Raw genomic sequence first — 27,115 nt, 5'->3', positions numbered from 1 at the left:
CAGTGCAGAATTTTTATCTGCATTTTTTCGGTATTTTTTCTGAACAGTGCAGAATTTTTTTCTGCATTTTTTCGGTATTTTTTCTGAACAGTGCAGAATTTTTTCTGCATTTTTTCGGTTTTTTTTCTGAACAGTGCAGAATTTTTTGCTACATTTTTTTTTATTTTTCCTGAATTTTTTTTTGAGCATTTGTTTGTCGCCAACATAATGAACATCACGATAAAGGAAAGTTTAGAGCACGTATGTGATGTTTTAAATTATTTTGGAATTGAATATATAACGGCGGAATTATTGAGAAGGGGAAAAAGTGACAAAAGTGTTAAGAGAAAAAATGTAATTATTAGATATTGTTTCTTAATAAACGATTTGTGCCTTTTGTACTGCTTCGAATATAAAAGAAAATTCAAGGCAACCTACAACCAGTACATGAACAAGGAAATTTTAAAGGCGGAAGAAACGTTTATAAAGAATGGCAAGAAAGGGAAAATTAAGGTAATGCCACGACATAATAAGAATCGTGACATAAAATGGAACTATGGCAGTAAGGAGTGGGACTACAATGATGATGGTGTTAGTTGTAACGATGATGGTGTTAGTTGTAACGATGATGGTGATAGTTGTAACGATGATGGCGAAGGTGATAACGATGATAATGACGACGAAGTGTACCCCTTCGAGGAGCTAGGGGAAGACGTAAATTACTTCGACGATTTCTACATAATATCACCGCTAGTTATACTTGTACTGGAATATTTTGAATACCCTAGGTTATACCAACTGATGAAATGTAATTTCCAAATGACAAAAGAATTGTTGCTATGTATCGGTTTTCTGATTGACAGCACTAAGATGTTTGAGCATTATGATAAAAGACAGCTATATTATGAAAAATTTTTTCAAAATTTATGTAACAGCAACGATAACGCTAATAGTAACAGTCGTAGTGGCCCCAGTAGTGGTAGAAAAAATGTAAGCACGTCATCAGAGAAGAGAGCAGACGAGAAAAATATCGATGAACAAGGAGAATACAAGTTTTACCATTTCATTAACGAGGCTATGCTTCTACTATCAAACAGACCATACGATTTGGAGATTTTTGAATACAAATATTTATACAACTTTTTGCAAAAATTGAAGAAGTGCACAAATGGGAAAGATGCAGAGAATGGTGAAAAAGGAGCAATAGGAGCAGTAGGAGAAGTAGAGGCAGTAGAAACAGTAGGAGAAGGAAGGAAAAGGTATGACATTAACAAAGGAAACTACTCTGAACAGAGCGTGAACAACTACCTGTCTAAAAAAAAAAAAATAAAAAATAAAGATACACAAAGAGAAGGGAAATATAACACAAATAATGATTATACGAATTGCTCAGAAAGAGAGAGAAACGTAAAAAGAGAATACGATGAAGAAACGAGGAGAAGGGAAGGCAAAGAAGAAGGAGAACGTCATGAGCAAGAACATCAACAACATGGATATGGTAATGGATCAGTAACAAAGAAGGACGATAAGATTTTGAGCCTATCTGAGTATGCAGCATATGACTATTCAACATATCAAGAGAGTTTCCTTGACTACTATAACAGTAATGCAAATTATGATGAGGAAAATCAAGTATTCTATTTAGATGAAGATAATAACCATATCTTCATAAATGAAATAACAAGGAATATAAACAAAAATTGTAATAAATTAATACAACTACAAAATAAAATGTCCGTAAACATAAATCAGCTAGAGCATTTGGATAAAAATAGGTTACTACTATTTCAAAAATTTAACCAGTTGATAAATGCATATTCTGAGCCACACAGTGTTGTGGTTAACTTGAATGATATCTACGATTTGAGTGGTTCGAAACAAACATCCTTTATATTTGATAAGGTATTAATAGACAAACAAAAAAAAATCGATCTTATGAACAATGTTTTATTTACTGTTACCATTGATGCTGAGAAGGGTAAAGAAGATTTACAGAATAAACCTCCGAGCAGTAATAATTTATTTAGAGAAGATTGTAAGAAAAAGACGTGCATGAATAGTAACATGAACATTAACAGTAATAGTAGTTATGGTGCGGGGAGCTTGCCCCAGGCAGAGGACCACTTCCACATGCCGCAAGAATTCATGGATAACATAAATTACGACTTGTTAAGTGACAAAATAACTATAAACGAATTTTTAATTTTAAATGATGTACCTTTGTATAATAAAATTGTTCATATTTATAAATATGGAATACATTTTTTCCATTACGAACAATTAAGGGCGGTTTTTTGGTTATGGCTTCAATCTATTTTTCCTGATAATGTATCCACAGATGACAGTGTGAAAGATATGGATTTACAAAATGCACCTATTGACTTTAACGACATAATTAACAATCAATTTTTCGTGAATACTGTAGCTCCTACGAGTGGAGAGAGTCGTCTGGAAATCAGTGTGCTAAGCGTAATATTAATAATGTACATTTAACTATGTTGAGCTACTAGGCGGTTGCATGTGCTGTATTGCATGTATATATATATATACACACGCACACACACACACACACACATACACATACACACATACACACATACACCCATACACACACGTGCGTTGAGTTCTTGTTTGCCACGTTTTTCCACGTTTATGCACCATTTTCCTATCTTTTAACTTGCATTTCATATGCACTACTCGCCTGATATTTGTCTCCCCATTCGTCCACTCGTCCGTTCGTTTATTGCTCTTTTTGAGCTATATAGAGCACGCGCTTAGGTCTATATGTACCTGTACATGAGTGTACTCGCTTCGCAGAAAACGTGAAATCTGGATTTATTTTATTCATAATGTAGCATAGTGAAAGCCTCATTTCATTTTATTTCGTTTCATCTTATTTTGTTTGATTTTGTTTTGTTTGATTTTGTTTTGTTTGATTTTGTTTTGTTCGATTTTGTTTTGTTTGATTTTGTTTTGTTTGATTTTATTGTTTCATTTTGTTTTATTATATTCAATTAATTTTTTTTTTTTTTTTTTTTTTTTTCCCCTCTTCTTTTTACTTTTATCCCTGATCTTACCCTCCATTCTGCATCTGAACAGGACTTGAACCATTTTGAAAAGAATTACAGGGTGTTGAAAGAATACCTAAACGATAAGGGGTGCACTAGCGGATACAACAAGATTTCAAGAAGCGAAAAAAAAGACGAGAGTACAAGTAATTTGAATAATGCCACACTGTATATAAATAATTTACATAACGAATTTGAAGCCTTTTATAATTATAAAAAGAAGTCTAAAAATTTATATGACGAAATGTTTGTCGAATTTTTAGAAGAGAAAAAAAAAAATATGACCATTCAGTCAAATGTAGAAAAGGAGGATTACACCAATCTAGCAAATATAGTGAATAAACATTTAGTAGGTGTCGACAAAATTTTGAAATATTACCCTATACTGAATTTTAGTAAAATTGTCGAAGGGATAAAGCATCAAAATTTTATTCGAACCGTTATTGATGTAAACCAAATAGAAACCAATGACTGGCATCGCATGTACACGTACCACAAGGGGGAGAAGAGAAATGTATGTAATAGTGGTAATAGTTGTAATAGTGGTAATAGTGGTAATACTGGTAATACTGGTAATACTGGTAATAGTGGTAATAGTGGTAATACTGGTAACTGTAGTAATAATGGTAATACTGGTAATAATAGCAATGGTTACACTAAAAGTGGAAGCAGCCGCTGTACGGAGAACTATATAATTAATTTAACGTCTAGTTCGAGTTACCGTATGCAGGAAAAACCTATAACGTACGCATCAACTATTTTCAACTATTCTGACCAGTTCATTTCAAATAATGATATATACACTTTTTCTGATAATATTCACAAAGAATGCATGAACTATTCAGAATTTTTAAAGGGCAAACAAAACAAATGCGCTCATAATTTTTATCACGCCCTTCGCAAAATTGAAAAATACATGAACTGTATCACGTACAATATTTGAAATGTGGAGAAGCTTTTGTGCGTAGGATCAGGAGGGGGGGATTGAACAATCAACATTTGTCGTGTTGCATATATATATATATATATATATATTTGTTATTACTTGTACATATATATATAATAGCATAATGTAATTCGAATATATGAATGGGGAAAATTACGCGAAAAAGGGTGCATCATAATACAGTTCTATTTTTAATTTTTACCCATTTTAAGTAGTGTATTTTTTTTTTTTTTTATTTCCCGAAACATCATATGTGACAAATAAATTTATTATTTTTAAATTAACTCCAATGACCATCTCTTTATTCTCTTTTTTTTTTTTTTTTTTTTTTTTTTTTTGAAGCAAAAAAATTAGCTATTTCCCCTTTAATTTTGCATTATTTTTTCTTATGTTTTCCACAGCAATTTTTTTCGTATTTTTTTCATTCGTCATCAATTCGTTAATAAAAAAAAAATTATTCCCATATAATTGTTCATATTCAAGATACCCAGTACACAAGAGCTGGGCGTGCTTCCCCCCCTCCATCTCCTTAAGAGTTCCTTTTTTTTTTTTTTAATTTACCAGTTCGCAAATTTTGCAAAATTGAAGTAAATGCAAAAATAAGTCTTAGCAGAGAAGAATTCGAACTCGTCACTCTGTTTATTCGTTCGATGGTTTGTTTATTTGTTTGCCTATCTCTTTGCCTATCTCTTTGCCTATTTGTTTGCCAATTTGTTTGCCTATCTCTTTGCCTGTTTGTTTGCCTATCTCTTTGCCTGTTTGTTTGCCTATCTCTTTGCCCGTTTGTTTGCCTATCTCTTTGCCCGTTTGTTTGCCTTTTGTTTGCTTGCTTATTTAATTTTTTTTTTTTTAAATGCTTAAATTTGATACAGTTAAAAGGCAGAAGCTTTTTTTTTTTACTTAACAAGGTATAAGAAGGCTTAAGGGAATACCATTTTTTCGTCAGTATATGTATCATGTATAATAGTACGACAAAATAGCATGTAAAAATAATTGTAAGCAATTTTAAAATTGTAAGATTGTATGCATATAGCCAGGTAAGCATACATATATATATGTACATATGTATGTATATTTATACTTATGTTTGTATATTTGTGCATATGTTTGTATATTCGTACATATATTTGTATATTTGTGCATATGTTTGTATATTTGTGCATATATTTGTATATTTGTGCATTTTTATGTATATAAATATCTGACAGTGAATGAAAAATATACTGTACTGTAATAAAAGCGAAAGTAAAATTGATCGTAAAAGTTAAGGGCGTAAAACTTTAGCTATAATAAGTCTCGTCGCAAAAAAATTTAAAAATACGTTCGCAATTGTAGGTACATGTACATGTTCATGTAAAATTACAATTACAGTTACAATTACGTTCATATACATATAAGCGAGCATTTGCGCATACGTACATATTATATATATATATATATATATAGCGCATATACTGATTACATACGCTTGAGTGCCCGCGCATGTACGTTCAGCATACCGCGCTGGAACCATTTTATACCCACTTAATTTCTTTGGGGGAAAGGAAAAAATGATTATACCCGTTCGCTGTTTTACTTGTGGAAAATTAATTGGAAATTTGTGGAGCTTATACGAGAAGAAGTTAGAAGAGGGAATGTCAAAATGTGATGCATTGGATGAATTGAAATTATCAAGATATTGTTGTAGGAGAATGATATTAACACATGCAGATATGATGGACAAATTGTTATGCTATAATATGTACGAACGAAAATTGTAATTCGACTTTAATGTTTTTCTGTTATTTGGAGAGAGGAAGTTTGTTAATAAATGAAACATACACAAAAAAAAAAAAAAGTACCAAACAGAAGGAAGTACTTAAAGTAATATTTTATGCACATGTTCAGGAAAAAAAAAAAAAAGGATTCATGATATTCGTTAATTTTAATTAAGTTAAACACGTAGTAAATATTTTTGGGAAAAAATTAAAAAAAATAAAACTTTGGGAGAAGACGGTAAGAGTAAAAATTTGGGCAGAAAAATTGGACTTGTTAGAGGGGAAAAAAAAAAAAGTATAAGGTAAAACAAAAAAATAAAGTATAATAAAGTAAAATAAAAAAATAAAGTATAATAAAGTAAAATAAAAAAATAAAGTATAATAAAGTATAATAAAGTAAAATAAAAAAATAAAGTATAATAAAGTATAATAAAGTAAAATAAAAAAATACAGTAAAGTAAAACAGAGTAACATTTAGCATGGTCTAATATATTTTAATATAATAAAATAAAGAACGTAATAACAAGCGAGTCTTCAGGAAAATAGGAATCATAAGGAGAACACATATATTATATATGTATGACTCAAGCACGTGTGTATGTATATGCGCAACACTGATGGGAAGACTGGCCAATAAGCGCTGGATTAATTACCGACTCTATTTTTCCTACACAGAATAAAACAAGACTGAGATCACCACTAGTTATGCATTTCTCATTGCTCCTAATGAATGGTGCTAACATATATATCAATAATGTCCAAATCTGTTTTTATTATGTCAATTATTGATAAGGGGTCTAGCATAATATTATTATTATAAATTAAATTAATTTTATCATATGGTATTTGTAATTTTTTTGATAGCCTTAATTTTATATATCCAACTTCAATACTTGCTTTTTCATTGTGAGTACGAATACTGCCATCAGGTAAATGGAAATTTATTTGAATTATATTTTCCGTTTCGATTTTTTTTTCTTTTTTTTTATTTTCATCCTTTAGGTGCAAAGTCATGTCTCTGCTTAGCTCTTCCATTATTTTTTATTTTATTTGTTTTTTGCTAATTCGCTTTTCCCTTTGTTAAACTGCGAATAGTTTGAAAAACGGATGTTTTGCAGTTGTGTCTAAGTTGTAGGTTTTGCGTTTTTTGCGTGCTTTGCTTTTTTTCCTTTCCTTTTTTTATATCCTTTATTATCTTTTTTTTTTTTTTTTTACGTTCTTTTTATATTTGCAACAGCATAGAAAGCCCAGTTATGCAATATATTTATATATGTATACGTTTGTGTAATATGTGCATATAACAGTTTGCTGTTGTGAAAATTAAAAACTTATGTACAGTAGTTACTGCATTGCTTTTTTTTTTTCTTTTTTTTGCAATTCGCTTATTTTTTTTATCTTTTATCATTTAATGAAACTATATCAATTTTTAATAAAGAAATAATTTTTAAGCTGTTACCTTATGAAAATTATGTTCACGCGGAAAAAAAAAAGGTTATGCCAGTAGGAGTTATATTTTTTTTATTTACCAATATTACTACATACCTTTTTAAAAAAAAAAAAAAAAAAAAAAAAAAAAAAAAAAAAAATTATAATAAAGTAATAAATGCAAAGTATTAATTCTTTATATTATATCTACGTCCACGCGAAATGACCATTTCATGCATATTTTTTTTTTGTGTATCGTTCTTGTATCATTTTGCATGTTTACTCAAACGTGTATGTAACATGACAAAGGATAAGCTTATTCATTTATGCACACATATAAAAAAAAAAAAAAATTAAAAAATAATAATAACAGTAGTAACAGTAGTAACAACAGTAGTAACAACAGTAGTAACAACAGTAGTAACAACAGTAGTAACAACAGTAGTAACAACAGTAATAGAATAATAAAAGGAAAGGGAACAGAGGAGGAAGTACAAATATCATTTTTGAATTTCTTTAATATACCAACAATGTTCGTGTCTACATTTTTTCTTCCTCCTTTTTATGTAACTGTAAACAGGCTCTTTCATTGCACCACCAAGTAACGTCAGTTTCTTGTCGTGGATATATCAACTGGACAGTACGAATTACGAATTTGTGTAAGTATTTACTGGGGTATCATACTATTTATATTCATGCATATATGTGTGTGCAGGTACTTGCCTTTTTTCTAAAGTACTTATATAAGTACATAATTCAACCTGTACATATGTATGAAATCGATCTGTTAACATGCATGCACTTAAAATAAAATAAATAAATTATATTGCAAACTACGATGTAACAGAATAAATAACCATAAGGAAGTCAATTTTAATTAAAAATAGAAAACAAAAACATAAAAAGCAAAAAAGGGAATGTCGTTTTATGCAGTCCCGTTACGAGATAATTTCATTACTTCGTTAATTTCTTATCAAACAAACAAAAAAAAAAAAAAAAAAGAGTAAAAGGATAAAGGGATAAAGGGAAAAGGGTAACATGGAAAAATGGAAAAATGGCGAAATAACTTGAACGCACTTAAAACGTTTAGCGCGATGAGGGCAGCAAAAAAAAAGGGAGCATTAATACAAACGGGATGATGTAGTCATATATATTCTCAAATAAGCGCACACAAGGAGGACCCTTTAAAAAAATAACCTAAAAAGGAGTTACTCCTCCATTTTTATTTTTATTTTAGAATTGTTTTCAATTCCGTAAGTATAGAGGCTCGAATTGGTATCTACAATTTCTATGCACATGGGATTGTTCTGAAAAAAAAAAAAGAAAAAAAGTTCAAAAAAAGTGCATAACAAGGTGCAACAAATTCATAAAAAAAATATTATAACTTGAAGGGAAGCATACTAAGTGAGCCCTAAAATGAACTATTAAGAAGTGTATGTACTGAGACACGACATGTACTAGCTATTTCGTTTTTTCTTTTCTTTTCTTTTCTTTTCGTTTTTTTTTTTTTTTTTTGGCTAGTGCGTCCTTACTTCATCTGTGTAAAATAACTGCAACTTAGGGAGAGGCACTGAATAGAGCCTTGAACATAAAAATTTTAAGTCTTTGATATTCATATTTCTGTTCACTTTTTTTTTTATAATGTCGAATTTCTGTGCATTAAGAAACTCAGGAATAATGGTAATGTTAATCAAATTGCTCTGCATGCTCTTGGACGTTTCCGTGTTTGTCTGATCTGCAAATGGGGGGTGGCGGTGGTGGAGAAGTGCGTGTATAGGAACACATACATATGTTCATGTGTACATATGTATGTATGTATGTGTGTATACAGGTGGACATGCATGTATTCGTGTATACATGTACTTCTTCCCGTTTGCACTAGTTCGTATAGGCGCGCAGAAATGGAAGCACTGTCCACGAAAAAACGATGGAAAGGGTTATACCCCACGAATGGCCATCTGTACGATACGCTGAAACTAAAGCGTATGTAGCATGAACGCAGTCATATATATACACATATACACACATATATACACATATATACACATATATACACATATATACACATATATACACATATATACACATATACACACATATATACACATATATACACATATATACACATATATACGCATATATATATATTTGAGTACATTTATGTATATATGTAATAAAAAGGATGGTGAGACAGTGTGAGAAACCTCTGCCTGCGTACCTTGCATCGCTTTGTAGTGTATCTGTTCCAGTCTGGTACTATGTCTTCTGTTTAAAACTTGCTCATTGAAAATTTTTGCTATGTTATCCTTATGATATAACGAAATGAAAAAGCGCTCAGAATTTATTCTTTCATTTTTGGAAATAGAGCTATGGTTCAGTACTTTTAGCTGGGGCATAACTGATATATATATATAACGAAGACTTTTTTTTTCACTAAAATTTTTTTTTTTATTTTGAATTTTTAAAATTTCAATATTGTATAGTATATAAAATAAATCTCTTAACGTTTCATAATTTTTTACTTCGTTGTTATCAAATAAGAATTCTTTTATATGCTTAAAATTTCTATTTATTAAATCAAAATTGTCTAATTTAGCTAATTCAGTTTTGTTCTTTTCCTCCAAGCATATGGTATATGCAATATTTATCAAGTTGCTGTTATCACTAAACTTGTTGTTATTTATAAATAAAGATTGAACAGTTTTTATTCGATGCACAAAATAAAAGAGCTCTTCGTAGTCATGCAAGTAGTTGTCATTGAGCACTATTTTTTTTAAGTGTCTAAAGGGATTCACGTCAACGAGAAGGGCTTCCTCCTTCATATCAACAAGAAACACATCCTGATCCACCCCAGTTATTCTATCACTTGATAATCCTTTACTTTCTGTAGTTCCAGTGGAAGGGTTTGCATTAATCTTTAAGTAATATTTTTGTGGTGTTCCTTCGAGGACCCTTTTTTCCTTTATTTGGGAAATGTTCTCTTCTTCGTCTTTTCCTCCTACGACTTCTTCCCCTATGCCATATTCTCGTTCTGGTTCTGGTTCTGGTTCTGGTTCTCGTTCTCGTTCTCGTTCTCGTTCTCTTTCTTGAACACTCAGTACAGCTGACTTTTTCCTTTCTAACAAGAATCCTTCCCTCCTATCATAAGTACACCCATTTGATGAAGGAAGCACATACTCATTTTTTATTCTCCCTGAAGGGGTTGTACTACTTGGCTGTGCTTCTGGCTGTATTCCCCTTGAATGTTCTAGATCTTCATATAAGTTATCCTTCTCATATGAGTGAAATAGCTCCTTATACTTCTTATTGGTTATATATTTGAAAATGATCGAATTTTTAGTAACCCTGATATTTTTTATTTTTATACTAGTTATATAATTCTTCTTTATGCTGAGTGTTTCCAGATTTGGAAAAATAAATGATAGAGCTAACACATCGTCCCAGTCGATCAAGGTGTTATCTAGGCACAACTCCTTTATCTGTTCAAAGTAGACCACGTCATCTTCATGGTTATACCCAACCGCATGTTCATCTTCTCCTTCGCTCCATATAACTTTGGCGAGCACACAGTTCAAGTCCAATTTGGTAAATTTATTTTCTGACACGTTCAGGTAAGTTAAATTTTTTGAAATTTTAATTATTTTAAAAATATCATTCCACTTGCTAAAAAGATTACAACATAAAGATAAACTTTCCAAATTACTGAAACACAAATTATTTTTAAAACCATAAGTATATATTAGACATTTATTTAATGTAATATTTTTAAGCTTACAAAAATTTTTGAAATAATTTCTCGCTTTTTCTTCTCCTGAAAATATAACTGTTTTCATTTTTTTCGTTTGATAATCTTGTATGCTCAAATCTAAGTCAGTAAAATAATTGTATCGAAAATTTAATGCTTGCATGAACGTGATACCAACGTGTATATTTTCTATTGGTACAAAGGAACACGGTGTGCAGCCGCTGTTCCCGCTCCACAAGCGTAGCTTCTCCCCACTATCACTGCAGTTGTGGCTGTTGCTTCTTTTAGTGCTTCTTCTACTGCTTCTGCTATTGCTTCTTCTACTGCTTCTGCTATTGCTTCTTCTACTGCTTCTGCTATTGCTGCTACTATTGCTGCTACTATTGCTTCTACTATTGCTGCTACTATTTCCAATGCCACTTTTTTGGACTCTACTACTACCAACCTTACCAGTGGTGTTATCTCTGCTATCAGCATCGTCATGGAAATTCGCTAGGCCTTCGCTAAGCTGATCATAATAATGGCGTTTCGTCTTGTCCTTTTTAATATGGAGAAGAGGGGAAAAATAGAATTCCCCTTTGTAGTTACCAAAATGTTTACCATCAAACTTGTTATCCCATTCAATACCATAAAATATTTTATTAGTATCAGGATGATTTTTTAAAGGTCCTATATATCTAACTGTGCCTATTTTTATTTTTATGTCTTCGTTAAACAAGTAAATTTTTAAATTTTTATCAACAACTTCATCTGACGTGCTTTCTTCTTTCCTTTCATTATCGTTACCTTTTAATTTATCCTGAACATGTGCATAATGTTGTTCACTCACTTTTCCCAAGATGGAATTTTCTTTTTCCTCTTTGTCTATTTTGTTCTTCGTAAAATTACAACTGAAGACTCGCTTACCGATGAAGAGTTCTTTCTTGTTGTTGAACAGGCCCTCCATTTTTTGCAGTATGTGTCAATATGATAGATTCTCCTTTTTGCGTTAGTGGAAAAGGGCGTGTATAAATATGCGTATATACCACGTGATTACATGCAAAATGTAAGTACATGCATATAATATATATATATATATATATGCGCATATTCATATATGTGTACTCACATGTACATATTAACTCTCAAGCGCGTACGTGTATTAAAACGCGCGAATTATCACAGAGGAGTATTTAAAATGAGGAAAAACTAGCGCAAAATAGCGCAATAAATAATATATTTTAGAAAATATTTATGTATGTGCAGGATACTCTAACATGGACTTCCTATATTTGAGCATTTTTAAATCAATTTTTATGCATAAAAGAAGGTGCAAAAAATTTTCAAAAAGGAAAGGGGATTGTGCATAGAGTTTTTATATATCTTATAGTAGAAATATGCGGGATAGGCGCATGGAAAACATACCGCTTCTCCGTTACTTAACTAGCTATTTACTTTGTGCGAATTGTTTCGTTCATTTTTGCTGCAAAAATTTTATGCTCATTTTTGCCTTACATTTTTGCCTTACATTTTTGCCTTACATTTTTGCCTTACATTTTTGCCATACATTTTTGCCATACATTTTTGCCATACATTTTTGCCATACATTTTTGCCATACATTTTTGCCATACATTTTTGCCATACATTTTTACCATTCACTTTTTCTGCGCATTTTTTGTTTACATTCCGTTTTCCACCCCGCCAGTTTTTGTTCAATTTGCGCCTCGCCATTTTTTACCTCCCCCGTTAAGCTACCCCCAAACGTTTATCGACATAAAAAAGTGTGGGGCTTTTTTTTAGCGCTTAAAAAAATGGATGCTATTTGAAATCCCCGTATTAAACCTTTGGCTATATAGCGCGCAAAATGAGCATCATATATATATATATACTAATAATATATATACATATATATATATATATATTACAATAAAGTGTATATGATTATTTGAAAGAAAAAAGAAAAAAAAAAAGAATTAAGTCGCACTTTTCATCTAATAATAAAATGAAAAATACCATAATAATTTAATTGACATGTTTCTGTTCATAATTAGTTGTACAAAAATGAAATGAAAAAGTGCATGTATTAATAGAGGGAGGGCGGGGAAAATATGCCAATAGCGTGTGCATGTGTTCATATATCATGCATACACGAATATACATATACATTACATGCGAGTAATGGCTAAATTGTAAATAAACTGTAATACGGGGGGAAATGGGAAAAAAAAAATAGTTTTCAAAATTTTACGTCCTATTTAAAAATGTTTTGTTTGCTATGCATGCATGTGTGTGAAACAGAAAAATAAAATAAAATAAAAAAAAATAAAATAAAATAAAAAAAAATAAAATAAAATAAAAAAAAATAAAATAAAATAAAATAAAATAAAAAAGACATTAATGGGTTAAAAAATGGCGACCATATAAAACTGCCAAACGAGGATCATACAACTTCTAAAACTTGACCACAAAACTGCCAAACGAGGATCATACAACTTCTAAAACTTGACCACAAAACTGCCAAACGAGGATCATACAACTTCTAAAACTTGACCACAAAAATGCCAAACGAGGACCATAAAAATACATACCTCAAAATGCCTAAACGAGTAGTGTTGCGTTTATGCATCCATCAAGCTCGGGGTTGTTGGTTACCTGCGCAAATTTTGCCCATATGACCTTACCAGACTGTGTAACTAGTCCCAATTCACTAACATTGACTTCAATTATTGTTCCTTTTGTTATTATTCCTAAGTTGGTGTATAAACTTGATTGAGGGTTAACCTTAACACTAATGATGTCTAGCGAAATAGTGGTTTTTAACTCACTATGATAAACATTAGCTCTTTTAAATCTTAAACTACTTGGTCTTATATACCTTTCAAATTTGGGGTTTTTTCGAGTAAAATCTTTTCCTACAAATGATATTTTATCAATTAATCTTTTCCATGTTTTTCTTCTTCTTTTACCTGATTTTACAACCCGTAACATCTCAGCTTCATTTAATGCTTGAATTTTTGGTACTGGCAATTGCCATTTCCCTGCTTTACTTTTTCTCTTCTGTTTTAGTAAATTGGTTAACACTTTTGTATACCTAACTTGATTTCTATCTAACAAATAAGACGGTAAACCATTATCGTCTCGAACTTTTTCAGCAACCTTCACATCTTTTGCTTCATGCTGTTTTATCGTTTTTTTAAAATTTACTTTCTCTGCATATTTCTTCTTATTATAAATTTTTGCCTTAATTCCTCTCAGTTTTTTAGCTTTTAAAGATTCCTTATGGACACTTCTCGCCTCCTTCTTTCTTACTCTTTCAAAGTAGTCAAACCGGTACCCATACCTTTTTCGGTGCAGTTCTATATGATCGTTCTGTGGCATTGTCAACAGTCTGTATGGATAATCAGTCGGAAGAACAACGCTGTTTAAGAGGGACAAAAGGAACGAACACGTGAACACATGGATGCAAAAATGGACCAACGAATAGATTTGCTAGTCGAGGAAACAAAAAAAAAAAAAAAAAAAAAAAAAAAAAAGAAAAAGATCACCACTACGTATGGTTTACTGAGAGCCGAAATGGGCTTTAACAGATTTCTCATTTGATTTGCTATTGCACCTTGTCAATGTTTGCCTTTGTTCAACTTTCTTTTTTACCTTTTCTCTTGGTCTACGCTGGTTAAAGGCCAAAAAGGCACTATCGTGTAGTTATTTTTTAATAAAATAAAAACAAAAAGAATTAAATAAAAATGTGTAATAAAGTAAAAAAAAAAAAAAAAAAAAAGATAAAAATGAATTCCGATTCTCACAAATTTGTGCTAAACACATTTTGCTTTATTTTAACCCTCTCGAGAAGGTAACCTCAATCAAGGATATTAAGTTAAACTTGGCTTTTCAACGCATAAAAGGGAAAAAAATCAAAAAAAGCATAAAAAAAGAAAAACTTTCCCGTTATATTTATACATACATACGATCGCTCTTTCCTTCTCTCTTTGCTAAAACGTGAATTTCTTAGTATTTATACTAAATATATATATATATATATATATAAACGCGTTTACCACTTTTTTTTTTTTTTTTTTTTTTTTTTTTCTCCACATGAATATTGTATGCAATATAATTCGTAAAGGCGTATTACGATAAATACACAAATGAGCACATGTTGACACTGCAAAAGCTATTTGATAGCATATTGTTATAAAATAGCAAAGCGGTATATTTGATGAATGTGCCAAAACCGCCAAATATAAAAACATAACCTCTATATTACATATGTATATATGTTTATGTACGCTTGTTACCCATATACAGTTTATTTTATTTTTTAATTTTTAATATTCGAGAAATGCAAAAAAAAAAAAAAAAAAAAAAAAAAAGCAAGGCTAATAAAATAATAACTATCCTATACATATATTATGTAACAATCCAACATGTAAACAATAAAGAAAAAAAAAAATTTACAAAAATTTAAGGGGAAAGAGCAGTGTTACTTATGATAAGCCACTTCTCACGCGTATTCGTATTTGTTCCCCTAGAAAAATATGATGCGTAAAATGCAAAACGGAATGCATATATAAATATACCCGTACGCGCATACGTAGACGTACACGCAAATGCAAACGCAAATGCAAATGCAAATGCAAACACAAACACAAACACAAACACAAACACAAAAACAAAAACAAAAACAAACACAGACTTAAGTATACATATACACTCTTATGTAACAAATTTTTTAAAAAATAAACACACAACGGGGCAAAAAAAAAAAAAAAAGGTAAAATGCAGCACGGGTAAATGCCTCTTACAAAATCTTAGCTTCATTAAAAATATGTTTTATCTCATGTGGCAACACCTTCAAAATGTAGTTTTCCTTTCTCGTTTTGCTAAACCTGCAAAGAAAATTATTTTATGACGTTATTTTCAGCTTGAAAGGAAAACACTTTTTTCATGTTTCTTTTATATTTCGTTAACTCGTTCGCTTTCTCGTTCGATTTCTCGTTCGATTTCTCGTTCGCTTTCTCGTTCGCTTTCTCTCTTGCCTTCTCTCTCGCCTTCTCGCTCGCCTTCTCGCTCGCCTTCTCGCTCGCCTTCTCGCTCGTTTTATGTTTCTCTTTCTTTTTTATCTTTCTTTTTTATCTTTTCTCCTATCACACATGAATATATAAAAATAATTTGCATAAATGTTTATATAAATGTATACAAAAATTACCATGGTTTGATTTCCCAAAAGGGAAACGAAATGACCTGCCAATCATCATGTTCCAGTAACCTGAAATTAAAAAAAAAAAAAAAAAAAAAAATAATAAAAACGAGCAAAATGTGAATAACATGAACAACGTAAATACATGAATACGTAAACATGTAAAAAACGAAAAAAAAACAAAAAAACAAAAATTTATATATATAATAATTGTGCAGCTCTGCGAACTGTATTAAAGTTAAAAATGATGTGATAATGCCAATACTTATGGCATCGTATTATTTTATTATATTTTTTTTTTATTTCCTTTTTTTCAACCTCTTTTTTAAAATCGTTTTCGTGTTAAGGAATGGAAGACCCCCGTTTATCGATTTAGTCTTATAATGAAAGGGACCATTAATCTCAATAGCAATATTTTTAAAATATGGAAAATTTTTGTCTATTTTTTTAAAATCTTGATATAATATAGCAATATCTATGAGCATACCGTTATCTGTTTCATATTCTACATGACAAGGAATTTTAAAATCTTTTTGTATGATATCAGCTATTTCATAATGTAGAGAGGACGAGCTGTAGGAAGAAGTTTTCATATTGTTCATATAAGTCTTTTTAAGTAATTGAAGAGTTCTTTCGTTAAATCTGAATGACGAAATTTCTCTGTTGTGCTTGTGAACACTCTGTACTACGTATTCGTCGCCATGGTGAGCTTCACCTATGTGAATTTCTCCTCGGTTCACTGTATCCATATTTACCCCCTTTCCTTCTGCCCGTTCAGTCCTGTTGCCATTCTCGTGCTGCTCGCCTAAACGGCTGCGAAGATCATTGCTATTACAGAAGTGCATATTGTAGGACAGGTATGACTGGTACAGCTTGCACAGCATAATCTCAATGGGTGTATTAAGAGTATTATCCTTTGTATAAGCATAATATGACTGATTGAAATATATATTATTTTTATAGTGCTTTAGTATATCTTCATTTATACTTCTAAAAAATGGTAAGCTGAACACAAAATTGAACAACTCTTTGTTTACAAAGTCGAATGTCGACATGTACCGAATGATGTCCACTAGTTCTATGGGTGTATAGTTTTTTACGTTTTTTAAGATCATCTTTGATAGCGAGTCAACCATAAGGGTTCTCACGCTATGCACGATGGTGCGCTGCTTGCTATGCTCCTGATATTCCCGATTGATATTATTTACACCACTGCTTATACTGTCAATAGTGTCAACACTATTAACACCGTCAATTGAACTAACGCTTGTTCGGCTGAAGGGCTGGGGAGTGGAAGTGCGTTCATATTGGTCATACCCAGTAGCATAGTCCTCATGGGTTCTACCGTCATCCACATATGTACGTAAATTATTCGTTAAATGCAATGATCGTACTAGTTTTAAAATCATATCTTTATTTCTGTAATCTAACAAATGTAAACTTTTAAAAATGAGGATATACAAACGATGTTGTAAATTAAAATGGTCATATTCTAACTCGGCAAGACTATAAAATGTTAATATCAATTCATCTAGTGTTAATTCGTTAACAGTATTCATAATTTTATTTGTAATTATACTTAAAATTTTTATATCCGTATATGGAAACTTACACAATATGTATAAACAGTACACATAGAAATTTATATATACATCACTTTTGTTCGACCTAACTGCAGAATCATCCACGTGAACAGTATATTCATTCTTTCCAATGAAATCTAATTTTTCTTTCCTCTTATCCTCTGGGCCAAACATTTTCAGTTCTTTGCTATTCATAACTTGTTCCCCCTCTTCTCCTTCGTATCTTTCGTCATCTTCTGCGTCTTGGTTGGTCTTCTCTTCCCCTCCTTTTCCGTCTAACGAATCATTCAGGTTAGAATAATTTGCCGAGTGATAAATAGAATAATGAAATGGTCTTAAGTTGAATGGGGCGGGAGTAAAATAAGCAGGTTTGACTTTCTCCTTTTTCAAAGCCTTTTGCATATTATTATAAAACTGGCATATGTTTATCTCTTCGTACATGGAAAGTACGCTTTGGTCTTCTTTTGTGATATTGGGGTGTTTCGCGCATCCTGTCGATTCATCCTGTATCTCCTTGCCAACCACACTGCTACCACAGTTACTATTACTGATACCCCTGTACGAATCCATGTTGTAGACATCCCCGACCGCGTTAGACTTGAACCCCTCTTTCAATCCCACAGCTGAATAGTTTTCCCCCTCAAAGTACCTCCTCAGACGCTTAGAAAAATTTAGAAACAAAGGTCTGATATATATCTTCTTAATCATACACATATACACTGCCTCACACAGGTAAAATATATCAAATTTTTCAATAAAAAATACTATATAGAAATAAATATATTTATATATACTAGTATGATCATATTTTAATATACAAAAGGATCTTAGGATAATAATTATATCCTTTATATTTATGTATGGTATATACTGATACATACTTTTATTTTTTTCATAACTTTGTAATTTCTCATTTGTTGAAAATATTTTATACACAATTTTTAGGTGTTTTCTAATAGACCCTACAACTCTTAAGAAGTTCCGATTAGTCGTTATATGATTCAGTCGCCTCCTTTCTTCTTTAATTTTTAGCATGTTTCTATCGTCTACCTCCTTCTCGAGTGGATCCTCAACGGCAAAGAAGTTATCTACCAGTATGTTGCTAGTTCGACCATTATCGCTTCCTCCGCTGTTTCCAGCACCACTCTCTAATTTTAGGCCGCCGTCCAAATTATTGAAAAATATTTTCTTACTTTCATTTATTTTTTTAATTTTTTGCTTCTTCTCATTCACATAACTACTTGCAAACTTGTAAAGAGAGAAAACACTCATAGTGACATTCAAATAGTTATACGGATAGGTATCAAAAACAAAAAATATATCATCAATGTTTTCCTTATTATATATACCATTGTATATTTTATCTATGTTATCCTTCAACAATTCATTGTTTTTTTTTAAAAGATAATTCCAGTTTATTTTCTTGTCTGTTCTTTCTCTAATCATTTTTATGTTTTCCTTTGGAACAATCCATATGCCTGCTTTTATTAAATCCTTGATTGATTTACTGTTCTTTTTCAAAAGCACATGTTCATTTACTAGGTTGTATTCATCATCCCAGTTGTCATGTCTTACTCTCTTTTCATTTCCACCTCTACCTCTGGAATTAGAGAAGCCGTCATTATCAGCCATTCCTTTGTCCACACTACTATCATTTTGTATGTTAGGAATACTTTGATCAAGATCATTTTTATTGCCATCCTTCAATATGTTTTTACTAATTTCATTTTCATCTGAATAGAGGTTCCCACCTTTTGAGGAAATTATTTCCTCAATATTAGCATCAGACCTATGATAATATTTGTCATTTCTACTATTTTGTCCATGTTTTAGTTCGTTTGTACATTCAGATGTACAAGTTTTACTATCCGTACGTTTCACATACAGATGTTTTACGTAATAGTAGCTTTTATTAAAAGTGAGAATAAATTTATTAATGTCGTTATGGTAATGTTCATTCCATTTTTCATGGTGATAATAATTGTAAACATTCCTATTTTTTTTTACAATATTCTTATGAATCTCATGTGGGGGAATTATTAACTTGTTCATATATCTACCATATGGCGTTCTGTTCATAAATGAATAAGTATTTACCCTGTACACTCTCTTACAAATAACACCAACTATCGATGAATGTATATTTTCTGCTAATAAAAATGCTAACCCTATAGTATATGTTACGTAAGCTACTGATAGAAGTATGTTAACCAGTACAATCATTATACGGGAAAGAATGTACAATGTACCTAAATTGACTGGAGGAACACGCAAATGAATAAGCGCATATAAACGTACACACATATACGAACATTCGCATTCATATGTACATATACATACATATACATATACATACATATACATATACATATACATACATATACATACATATACATATACATACATATACATACATATACATATACATATACATACATATACATACATATACATATACATATACATACATATACATATACATACATATACATATACATACATATATATATACATACATATACATATAGGTAAACATACGTATATATACTATACATAAATATACATATATATACTTATTTATGCACACATATTTATGTAAACCTATTTATTTACATTTACTTTCCTTTTTGCTATGGTTAAAATGCTGAAGTTATAACTGCTTTAACCTATTTATGAAAAGCAAAAGGTTCCCCATCTTTCCACCTTGGTCAACTTGCTCTAGCTTAAAGTGGATTAAGTTTATTTGACTTTTTTATCATTTTTCAGATTTATTTTATCCTTATTTAGTCTTAACCTTTCATAGCATTATTTTATCCCTTTTTTAGCATTTTTTTTTTATTCTTTTTTTTCAGCCGTTTTTTAACCATATTTTAGCTACTTTTTTTTTTTTTTTTTTTTTTTTGTTCTTTACAAAATTAGCACTTTCACAAAATTTTGCCCATCTTTTATTCATCGCTACTACCATTTGCTGCTATTTTTACTCAACTGTACATTTTTTACCTCGAGTTGAACAGAAAGAATACATATTTTATATTTCCTCCCACATCCATGTAACGTTATGAATTTGCTTCGTTGATGATAAGAGAAGTATATATTTCGAATTCTACAAATAACTAGTTCGAACAAGAAATCTGAACGTTGTACGTATCATTTTGCGTATATTATTTTGCCTGTACAATTCAGATTTTTAACAAGAACATATAGCATTGAGCATTGCAACAAGTGGATATGAATGAAATTAGCAAAATGAGCATTTCAGCCACTTTTGTTATTATACATACATGCATACATAGTTATACATATGACTACACAAACGGTAGTAGAACGCAGTTGAATGAAGATAAATATTCGCTTTAATTTAAGAAGAAAATATGAACAGTTAAAGCAAAAAATCAGAAAAATACAAACGAAGTAAAAGTTAAACCGATTAACGTCGACACACACTAACGGAAATGAAGTGCCCAGAAGAAACATCTTTTTTAATTGAAAGCAAATATTATTGAAGACTTTTTTTTTCTTTTTTTTATCAACCGCACACAATTTTTCCCTTCTCTGCGAATAAAACCATGTGGAAAACACATGAACATGTACATGCATATGTTTAAACATGTTTTGCCCATAGACAGCGGACTTATCCTTTCACATTCTTGTTTATAAGACGCTCTTGTAACATTTTTTTTTTTTCTTTTTTTTTTTTTTCATATTTGTTAATTAAGCACGTAAATTTTATTATAAGTTCTAATTTGAATTTCAAAAAAAGTTCAATTAAAAAAAAAAAAAATAATAAAATAGAATAGAATAAATATAATAATAAATTAAGGCTTAAGGGTTATCAACACAGAAAAGATATTGCACACTCGTGTGCATATATATATAAACATAATATGGGCGATAATATATATATATATATATATATATGTATGAACATACGTATGTACATATGTACACATATGCACACATTCATACACACATATATACATATATTTACATATGGGACACGCGCACCCATATGTATGAAAAAAACAGCAGCTTAAAAAGATTGCCATATTTAAATTTCTTTTTCTTTTTATTTGAAAACTACAATATGAATAAAGAAAAAATAAAGCAAAATATGAAAAAATAAGGCAAAATATGAAAAAATAAGGCAAAATATGAAAAAATAAGGAAAAATATGAAAAAATAAGGAAAAATATGAAAAAATAAGGAAAAATATGAAAAAATAAGGCAAAATATGAAAAAATAAGGCAAAATATGAAAAAATAAGGCAAAATATGAAAAAATAAGGCAAAATATGAAAAAATAAAGCAAAATATAGTAAAATAAAGAAAAATATAGTAAAATAAAGAAAAATATAGTAAAATAAAGAAAAATATAGTAAAATACAGCAAAGTACAATAAAATAAAGTAAAATAAAAAGATAACTAAACGCACTTTTAATTTTATTGCGCAAAATATCAGGGGTGACCTATGCAGGCAGCCTGCACAGGTCATGTCATCTTTACATTTTAACACGTGAATAAATGCATAGATAAATAACTACATGGGGGCGCTAATGCATGTGTAAATAACTATATATATGTATGTCTACATGTGTGCAAATGTACACCTGCGCAATTTTACCTGCACACAAAATGCACAGAGCTTAGAGTTATGCGTTAAAGTTCTACTCTTCAAAAGCCCAGGGGTTGGTTTTCAAAAAATTATCGGTTGCTTCCTTAATGGCATAGTTTGGTATAACCTCCCGAATAGAAAACTGCTCTCTGCTGACAGGATCGTAGGGACCGTTGTGCTTAACATGTTCATACAAAAAAATTTTATCATAAGTCATTCCACTAGGAGTTATGACTGGCTCATTCATTAAACACATGGAAATTTTACAACACAAATAATCAGGTATTTGTTTTTTTTGAAATGTCTCTAAAATTTCCTTAAAAACATTTTCCGTTTGTTGAATTCGCAAATATTTTTCTTCATTTGTTATATATCCAATTTGATTAAGCAAATTTATTTTGTCTATTAAAAAGGATTGAAGTTCTGTATAACTCAGCTGTTTATTTTGTTCATCACGTAAATAAATTAATTTTTTTGCTTGTAATATATATCTATTTATTTCACTTTCATTCGAATCTTTTAAATAACTTGACAATGTTTTTGCTTTTGTTAATTTTTTTAGTCCTTCTTCTAAACTATTTAAATGTAGTAAAGTTAATCCTAAAATGAAATGAGCCTTAACTGATTCTTCTTCTAAATTTAAAGCTTGTCTAGCATCAATATTTGCCATCTTCCATAATTTTTGTTTTTTATAACACAAAGCTCTATTAGTATAATATACATGATTTGTGTTGTCATACTGTATTGCTTTAGTATAATAATCTATAGCTGATTCAATATATCCTAATTTATAGCTTTGATTTCCTAGTACCTTGTATTTCTCTGCTTCTCTTTTCCTATCTTCTGGATTTAACATTTCTAAATTTGCTATTGGAACTGTATTTTTCTTTTCCATTTCTTCACTCTTATCTTCCTCATTATTCTCATAATTCTCTTTATGCTCGTTATTCTCATTATTCCCGTTATGCTCGTTATTCTCATTATTCCCGTTATGTTCGTTCATCTCTTTTCCCTTTTTCATTTGTTTGTTTAAATTTTCACTGCTAGTGCTATTTTTGTTGCTACCATAACAGCTATTCTCATCTACATTTGTGTAGTAATTTACATTCTTACTCGCATCACTATACTCCTTGCTATTATTCGAAATGTAGTTTCTCTTGTTTCCAGAATTTTTACTAGGCAAGTTGTAGCTCCTGCTGTAGCTTGTTTCGTAATTTCCATTCCCGCTGTTATCAGCATAACCACAGTTAGGAGTATTACCACTAATGGCAGTGCTACCTCTAATGGCAGCATTGTCATTGCCCCTTCCATTTCCATAACTGTTACTACGATTATTATATGTACCATTTTCTTCCACATTCGAGTGTATATTTGTATCATCAATACCACTGGACATATTCTGAAAGTTATTCATTATGCTGTTTGACGAATGCCTATATTTATCACCCCCGTTGGTATGGTGGTAGTACTCACAATTTTCTTCCTTCGATCCCCTTCTAACATTCATGCTATTTCTCCTCTCATAATTTCCAAAGATGCTGTTATATTCATCATACACGTTACGATTACTACTATTAGTGGCGATGGTAGCAGCAGTATTAGAAGCAGTGTACGCGGCAGTATTAGAGGACTCCGTACCAGCCATCATAGTTGTTGTCCCACCTGTAGCAACAGAGCAATTTTTACTATTTCTTTTACTGCTATTGTTTCCATTACTACCTGCACATCCACTTCTTCCACCTTTATGCTTTTTTTTACATTTATTCTTTACTACCCTCGGTGTATTACACGACTGTACATTAGCCATTATGAATGACGAGGAAAAGGAAGAAGAAGAAGAAACAGAAGATGAGGCTGAAACTGACGAAGATGAATTATTTTTATAAATATTTTTATTTTCATCATCGTCATCATCATTGTTGTTGTTCTTCTTATCATCATCATTGTCATTATCATCATCGTTGTTGTTGTTCTTATCATTACCATCACCACCACCACCACCACCACCACCACCACCACTGTTATTATTATTATTGTTATTATTATTGTTATTATTATTATTATTATTATTACTGTTATTCAAATCGTTGTTACTCCTATAGCTGTTACTATTACTGTTACTGTTGTTGTTATACCTATTATTATTGTGGCTACTACTATTGCTGTTGCTATTATTATATCCATTATTGCTATTACGATTGTTGCTGCTATTATTACCATTATAATCCTTATTGTGATGACCGCCATTACTTTCATTGCTGTTACTGTTACTATTTCCATTGTGATAAGTGCTATAATTAGAATCCTGATAGCTATTACCAATAATATTATTACTATTCGTTTTGCTGCTGTATGTCATTTCTCTAAACATTTGTGCGTTGTTTTCATCTCTATATATATTTTTATTATTTGAGTTAATATTGCAATTTACATTGCTGTTCAGGTTATTCACTCCATCATTCAAGTGACCGCTCACACAAGTATTCACATGGCTGTTCATCATGTTGTTCATACTTCCAACGTTGCCATTGTTTGCCATCCCGTTATTCGCATTCCTGCATATACTAGTGTGCAAACTTCTACAAGGAGCACCATTATTATTACTATTATAGCTGTTAGTATTACTACTCTTATGACTGTTCCTGCTGTGGTTGCTGTTGTAGTTACTGCTGTGGTTACTGCAGTGGTTGCTGTTATAGTTACTGCTGTGGTTACTGCAGTGGTTGCTGTTATAGTTACTGCTGTGGTTACTGCTGTGGTTACTGCTGTGGTTACTGCAGTGGTTGCTGTTATAGTTACTGCAGTGGTTGCTGTTATAGTTACTGCAGTGGTTGCTGTTATAGTTACTGTTACTATTACTATTAATATTCGTATAACTGCTAACATTTTTATAATTGCTAACGTTGTTGTTACTGCTGCTGTTACTGTTACTGTTACTGTTGCTACTACTGCCATTACTACTACTCCTGTTTAACGTTAAATCGGTGGTTACATTTGACATGACGTTGGCCGCTACGTTGGCTACTACATTAGCAGCTACGTTTCTGAACTTAAATTTATTCCACGCATCGCTAAAATCTAAGTAGTTCTGTGGTTTACTTACATTTTCCTGAACCTGGTCAGGTATATTGTTGTAATTTATCAAATTTTTATTATAATAATATTCTTGGTTGTATAAAATGGATGCAAGATTGTTACTGCTCACTGGATTTAAGTCATTCGTATTTTTCTTACTTGTTAAATGAGTGCTGCTAATGTAGTCATTTTTTTTGTAGTCATCATGGTTAGAACTATGAAGTTTGTTACTGATGTTAGTGTTGACGCACCTTTGGTATGTACCGCTCTGGTTGCCATTGCTCTGGTTGCCACTACTCTGGTTGATACTGCTCTGGTTGCCACTACTCTGGTTGATACTGCTCTGATTGATACTGCTCTGGTTTGTACTACTCTGCTTATTGCCACTCTTGCTAAAACTACCTCTAATAGCACCACCACTTGCCGTGTCGATATGTTTAATAAAATGATTGAAATTATTTGATAAGTAATTTATATTCCAATTTTTCAAAAAATTTTTTCTTTTCCCTTCTTTATTCTCCATTACTTTTAGCGATTTAATGAAATTGCTTTGATGAAAAATTGTTTTATATTTAAATGTGTTTACATTACAATTCTGATTAGCTTGGTTGGTGTTACTATTACTATAATTATTACTTTTACAGTTACTACTACTACTGTTACTATTATTATTAATGCTCAGAACTTTCTTAATCTTTTCATTTATTAAATTGCTGTGCTCTCGAAATCTTTTATTACTTATTTTCTCCTTATTATATTGTTTGTTCAAATTTTCTATTTTAATGTTTATAAATTCTGATTTATTATTCATTATTAAATCAGTTTTTTCTATTTTTACTTATACATATATATATATATATATATATATATATATATATATACATATATAATTTTTTTTTTTTTTTTAGAAATGGTTTTCAAAAATTTTAAAAAAGTAAAACTATTTAAAATTGTACGTACATAATTATAAGTATAATATTATAAATAATAAAATAAATAAATATATATATATATTTATGTATAATTTCTGCGTGTACACGTACATATATATATATATATATATGTACACTTTTTTTATAAGTTTATATATGCAAAAATGTATACATATATAAATATATGTACACGTACATGTACAAACATAAACTAGTGAGGTAATAATAGTAATACCAAAAATTTATTAATCAATTCACCTTCAGCAGTTATTTTAAAAGAACCAAGTACTGCACATAAACGTATGTACATAAGAATAATTATGAACATACGATCAAGTGTAAATATGCATGAACGTATGTGAACATGTATGGATAAGCGTTAATATGATATATATATATATATATATATATATATACATACATGTACATGTATATTTTGTGTATACTCGTTAACTTGCTAATATTCTTGGCTCAGTTAAAATTATCAAAAAGTAAGTTTACAATACACATATATAATGCATATATACATATGTATGTACATGTATAAATATAATGAGCGTAAAAGTTTATTATACATAATGTTTACTACTTTCACGACTTTTCATTTTTCAGGGATGGCTAATATCTTTACGAAAAACATGAACGTGTACATGTAAATATTTTTACTGAAAATATGTAATAAATATATAATATAATTATATAATATATATGTAAAATGTATATGTAAGAAAAATTACTAAAACTAAAAGGAAAAATGAAAACATTTATTGCAAGTTTATAAAATGAAACGTAGTAACGTGAAATGAAAAATGTTCAA

General features: G+C 30.4%; 4 protein-coding genes and 1 pseudogene across 5 annotated transcripts; 1 reads left to right on the top strand and 4 right to left on the bottom strand.

Annotated features, from left to right (window-relative positions):
- Positions 1–207: 207 nt before the first annotated feature.
- MKS88_000457 (uncharacterized protein) lies at positions 208–3,990 on the top strand (the record flags this gene model as incomplete). The annotated part of the gene is made up of 2 exons (XM_067215628.1): positions 208–2,448; positions 3,079–3,990. 2 exons carry the CDS (start codon positions 208–210, stop codon positions 3,988–3,990), a joined length of 3,153 nt encoding a protein of 1,050 aa, XP_067075694.1.
- A 2,483-nt stretch (positions 3,991–6,473) lies between these two features.
- On the bottom strand, positions 6,474–6,785 carry MKS88_000456 (uncharacterized protein; the record flags this gene model as incomplete). The annotated part of the gene is made up of 1 exon (XM_067215617.1): positions 6,474–6,785. The coding sequence occupies one exon, from the start codon at positions 6,783–6,785 to the stop codon at positions 6,474–6,476; it is 312 nt and encodes a 103-aa protein (XP_067075693.1).
- Positions 6,786–8,383: 1,598 nt separating this feature from the next.
- On the bottom strand, positions 8,384–11,866 carry MKS88_000455 (cytoskeleton associated protein; the record flags this gene model as incomplete). The annotated part of the gene is made up of 3 exons (XM_067215606.1): positions 8,384–8,482; positions 8,708–8,910; positions 9,394–11,866. The coding sequence occupies 3 exons, from the start codon at positions 11,864–11,866 to the stop codon at positions 8,384–8,386; spliced, it is 2,775 nt and encodes a 924-aa protein (XP_067075692.1).
- Positions 11,867–13,498: 1,632 nt separating this feature from the next.
- Positions 13,499–19,903, bottom strand: MKS88_000454 (annotated as a pseudogene). Its single transcript has 8 exons — positions 16,416–19,903; positions 16,107–16,166; positions 15,869–16,024; positions 15,703–15,786; positions 15,385–15,425; positions 14,739–14,784; positions 14,463–14,564; positions 13,502–14,318 (listed from the first exon to the last, which is right to left on the bottom strand). Coding segments are annotated over exons 1-8 (4,794 nt in total).
- A 2,440-nt stretch (positions 19,904–22,343) lies between these two features.
- MKS88_000453 (E3 ubiquitin-protein ligase) lies at positions 22,344–26,177 on the bottom strand (the record flags this gene model as incomplete). Its single annotated transcript, XM_067215586.1, has 1 exon — positions 22,344–26,177. One exon carries the CDS (start codon positions 26,175–26,177, stop codon positions 22,344–22,346), a length of 3,834 nt encoding a protein of 1,277 aa, XP_067075691.1.
- Positions 26,178–27,115: the final 938 nt, after the last annotated feature.

This window comes from Plasmodium brasilianum, chromosome 1 (genome assembly GCF_023973825.1).
Source record: "Plasmodium brasilianum strain Bolivian I chromosome 1, whole genome shotgun sequence".
NCBI classification, from domain to species: domain Eukaryota; phylum Apicomplexa; class Aconoidasida; order Haemosporida; family Plasmodiidae; genus Plasmodium; species Plasmodium brasilianum.
Note: the sequence above shows the minus strand (reverse complement) of the source record. Positions and strands in the feature narration are given on the sequence as shown.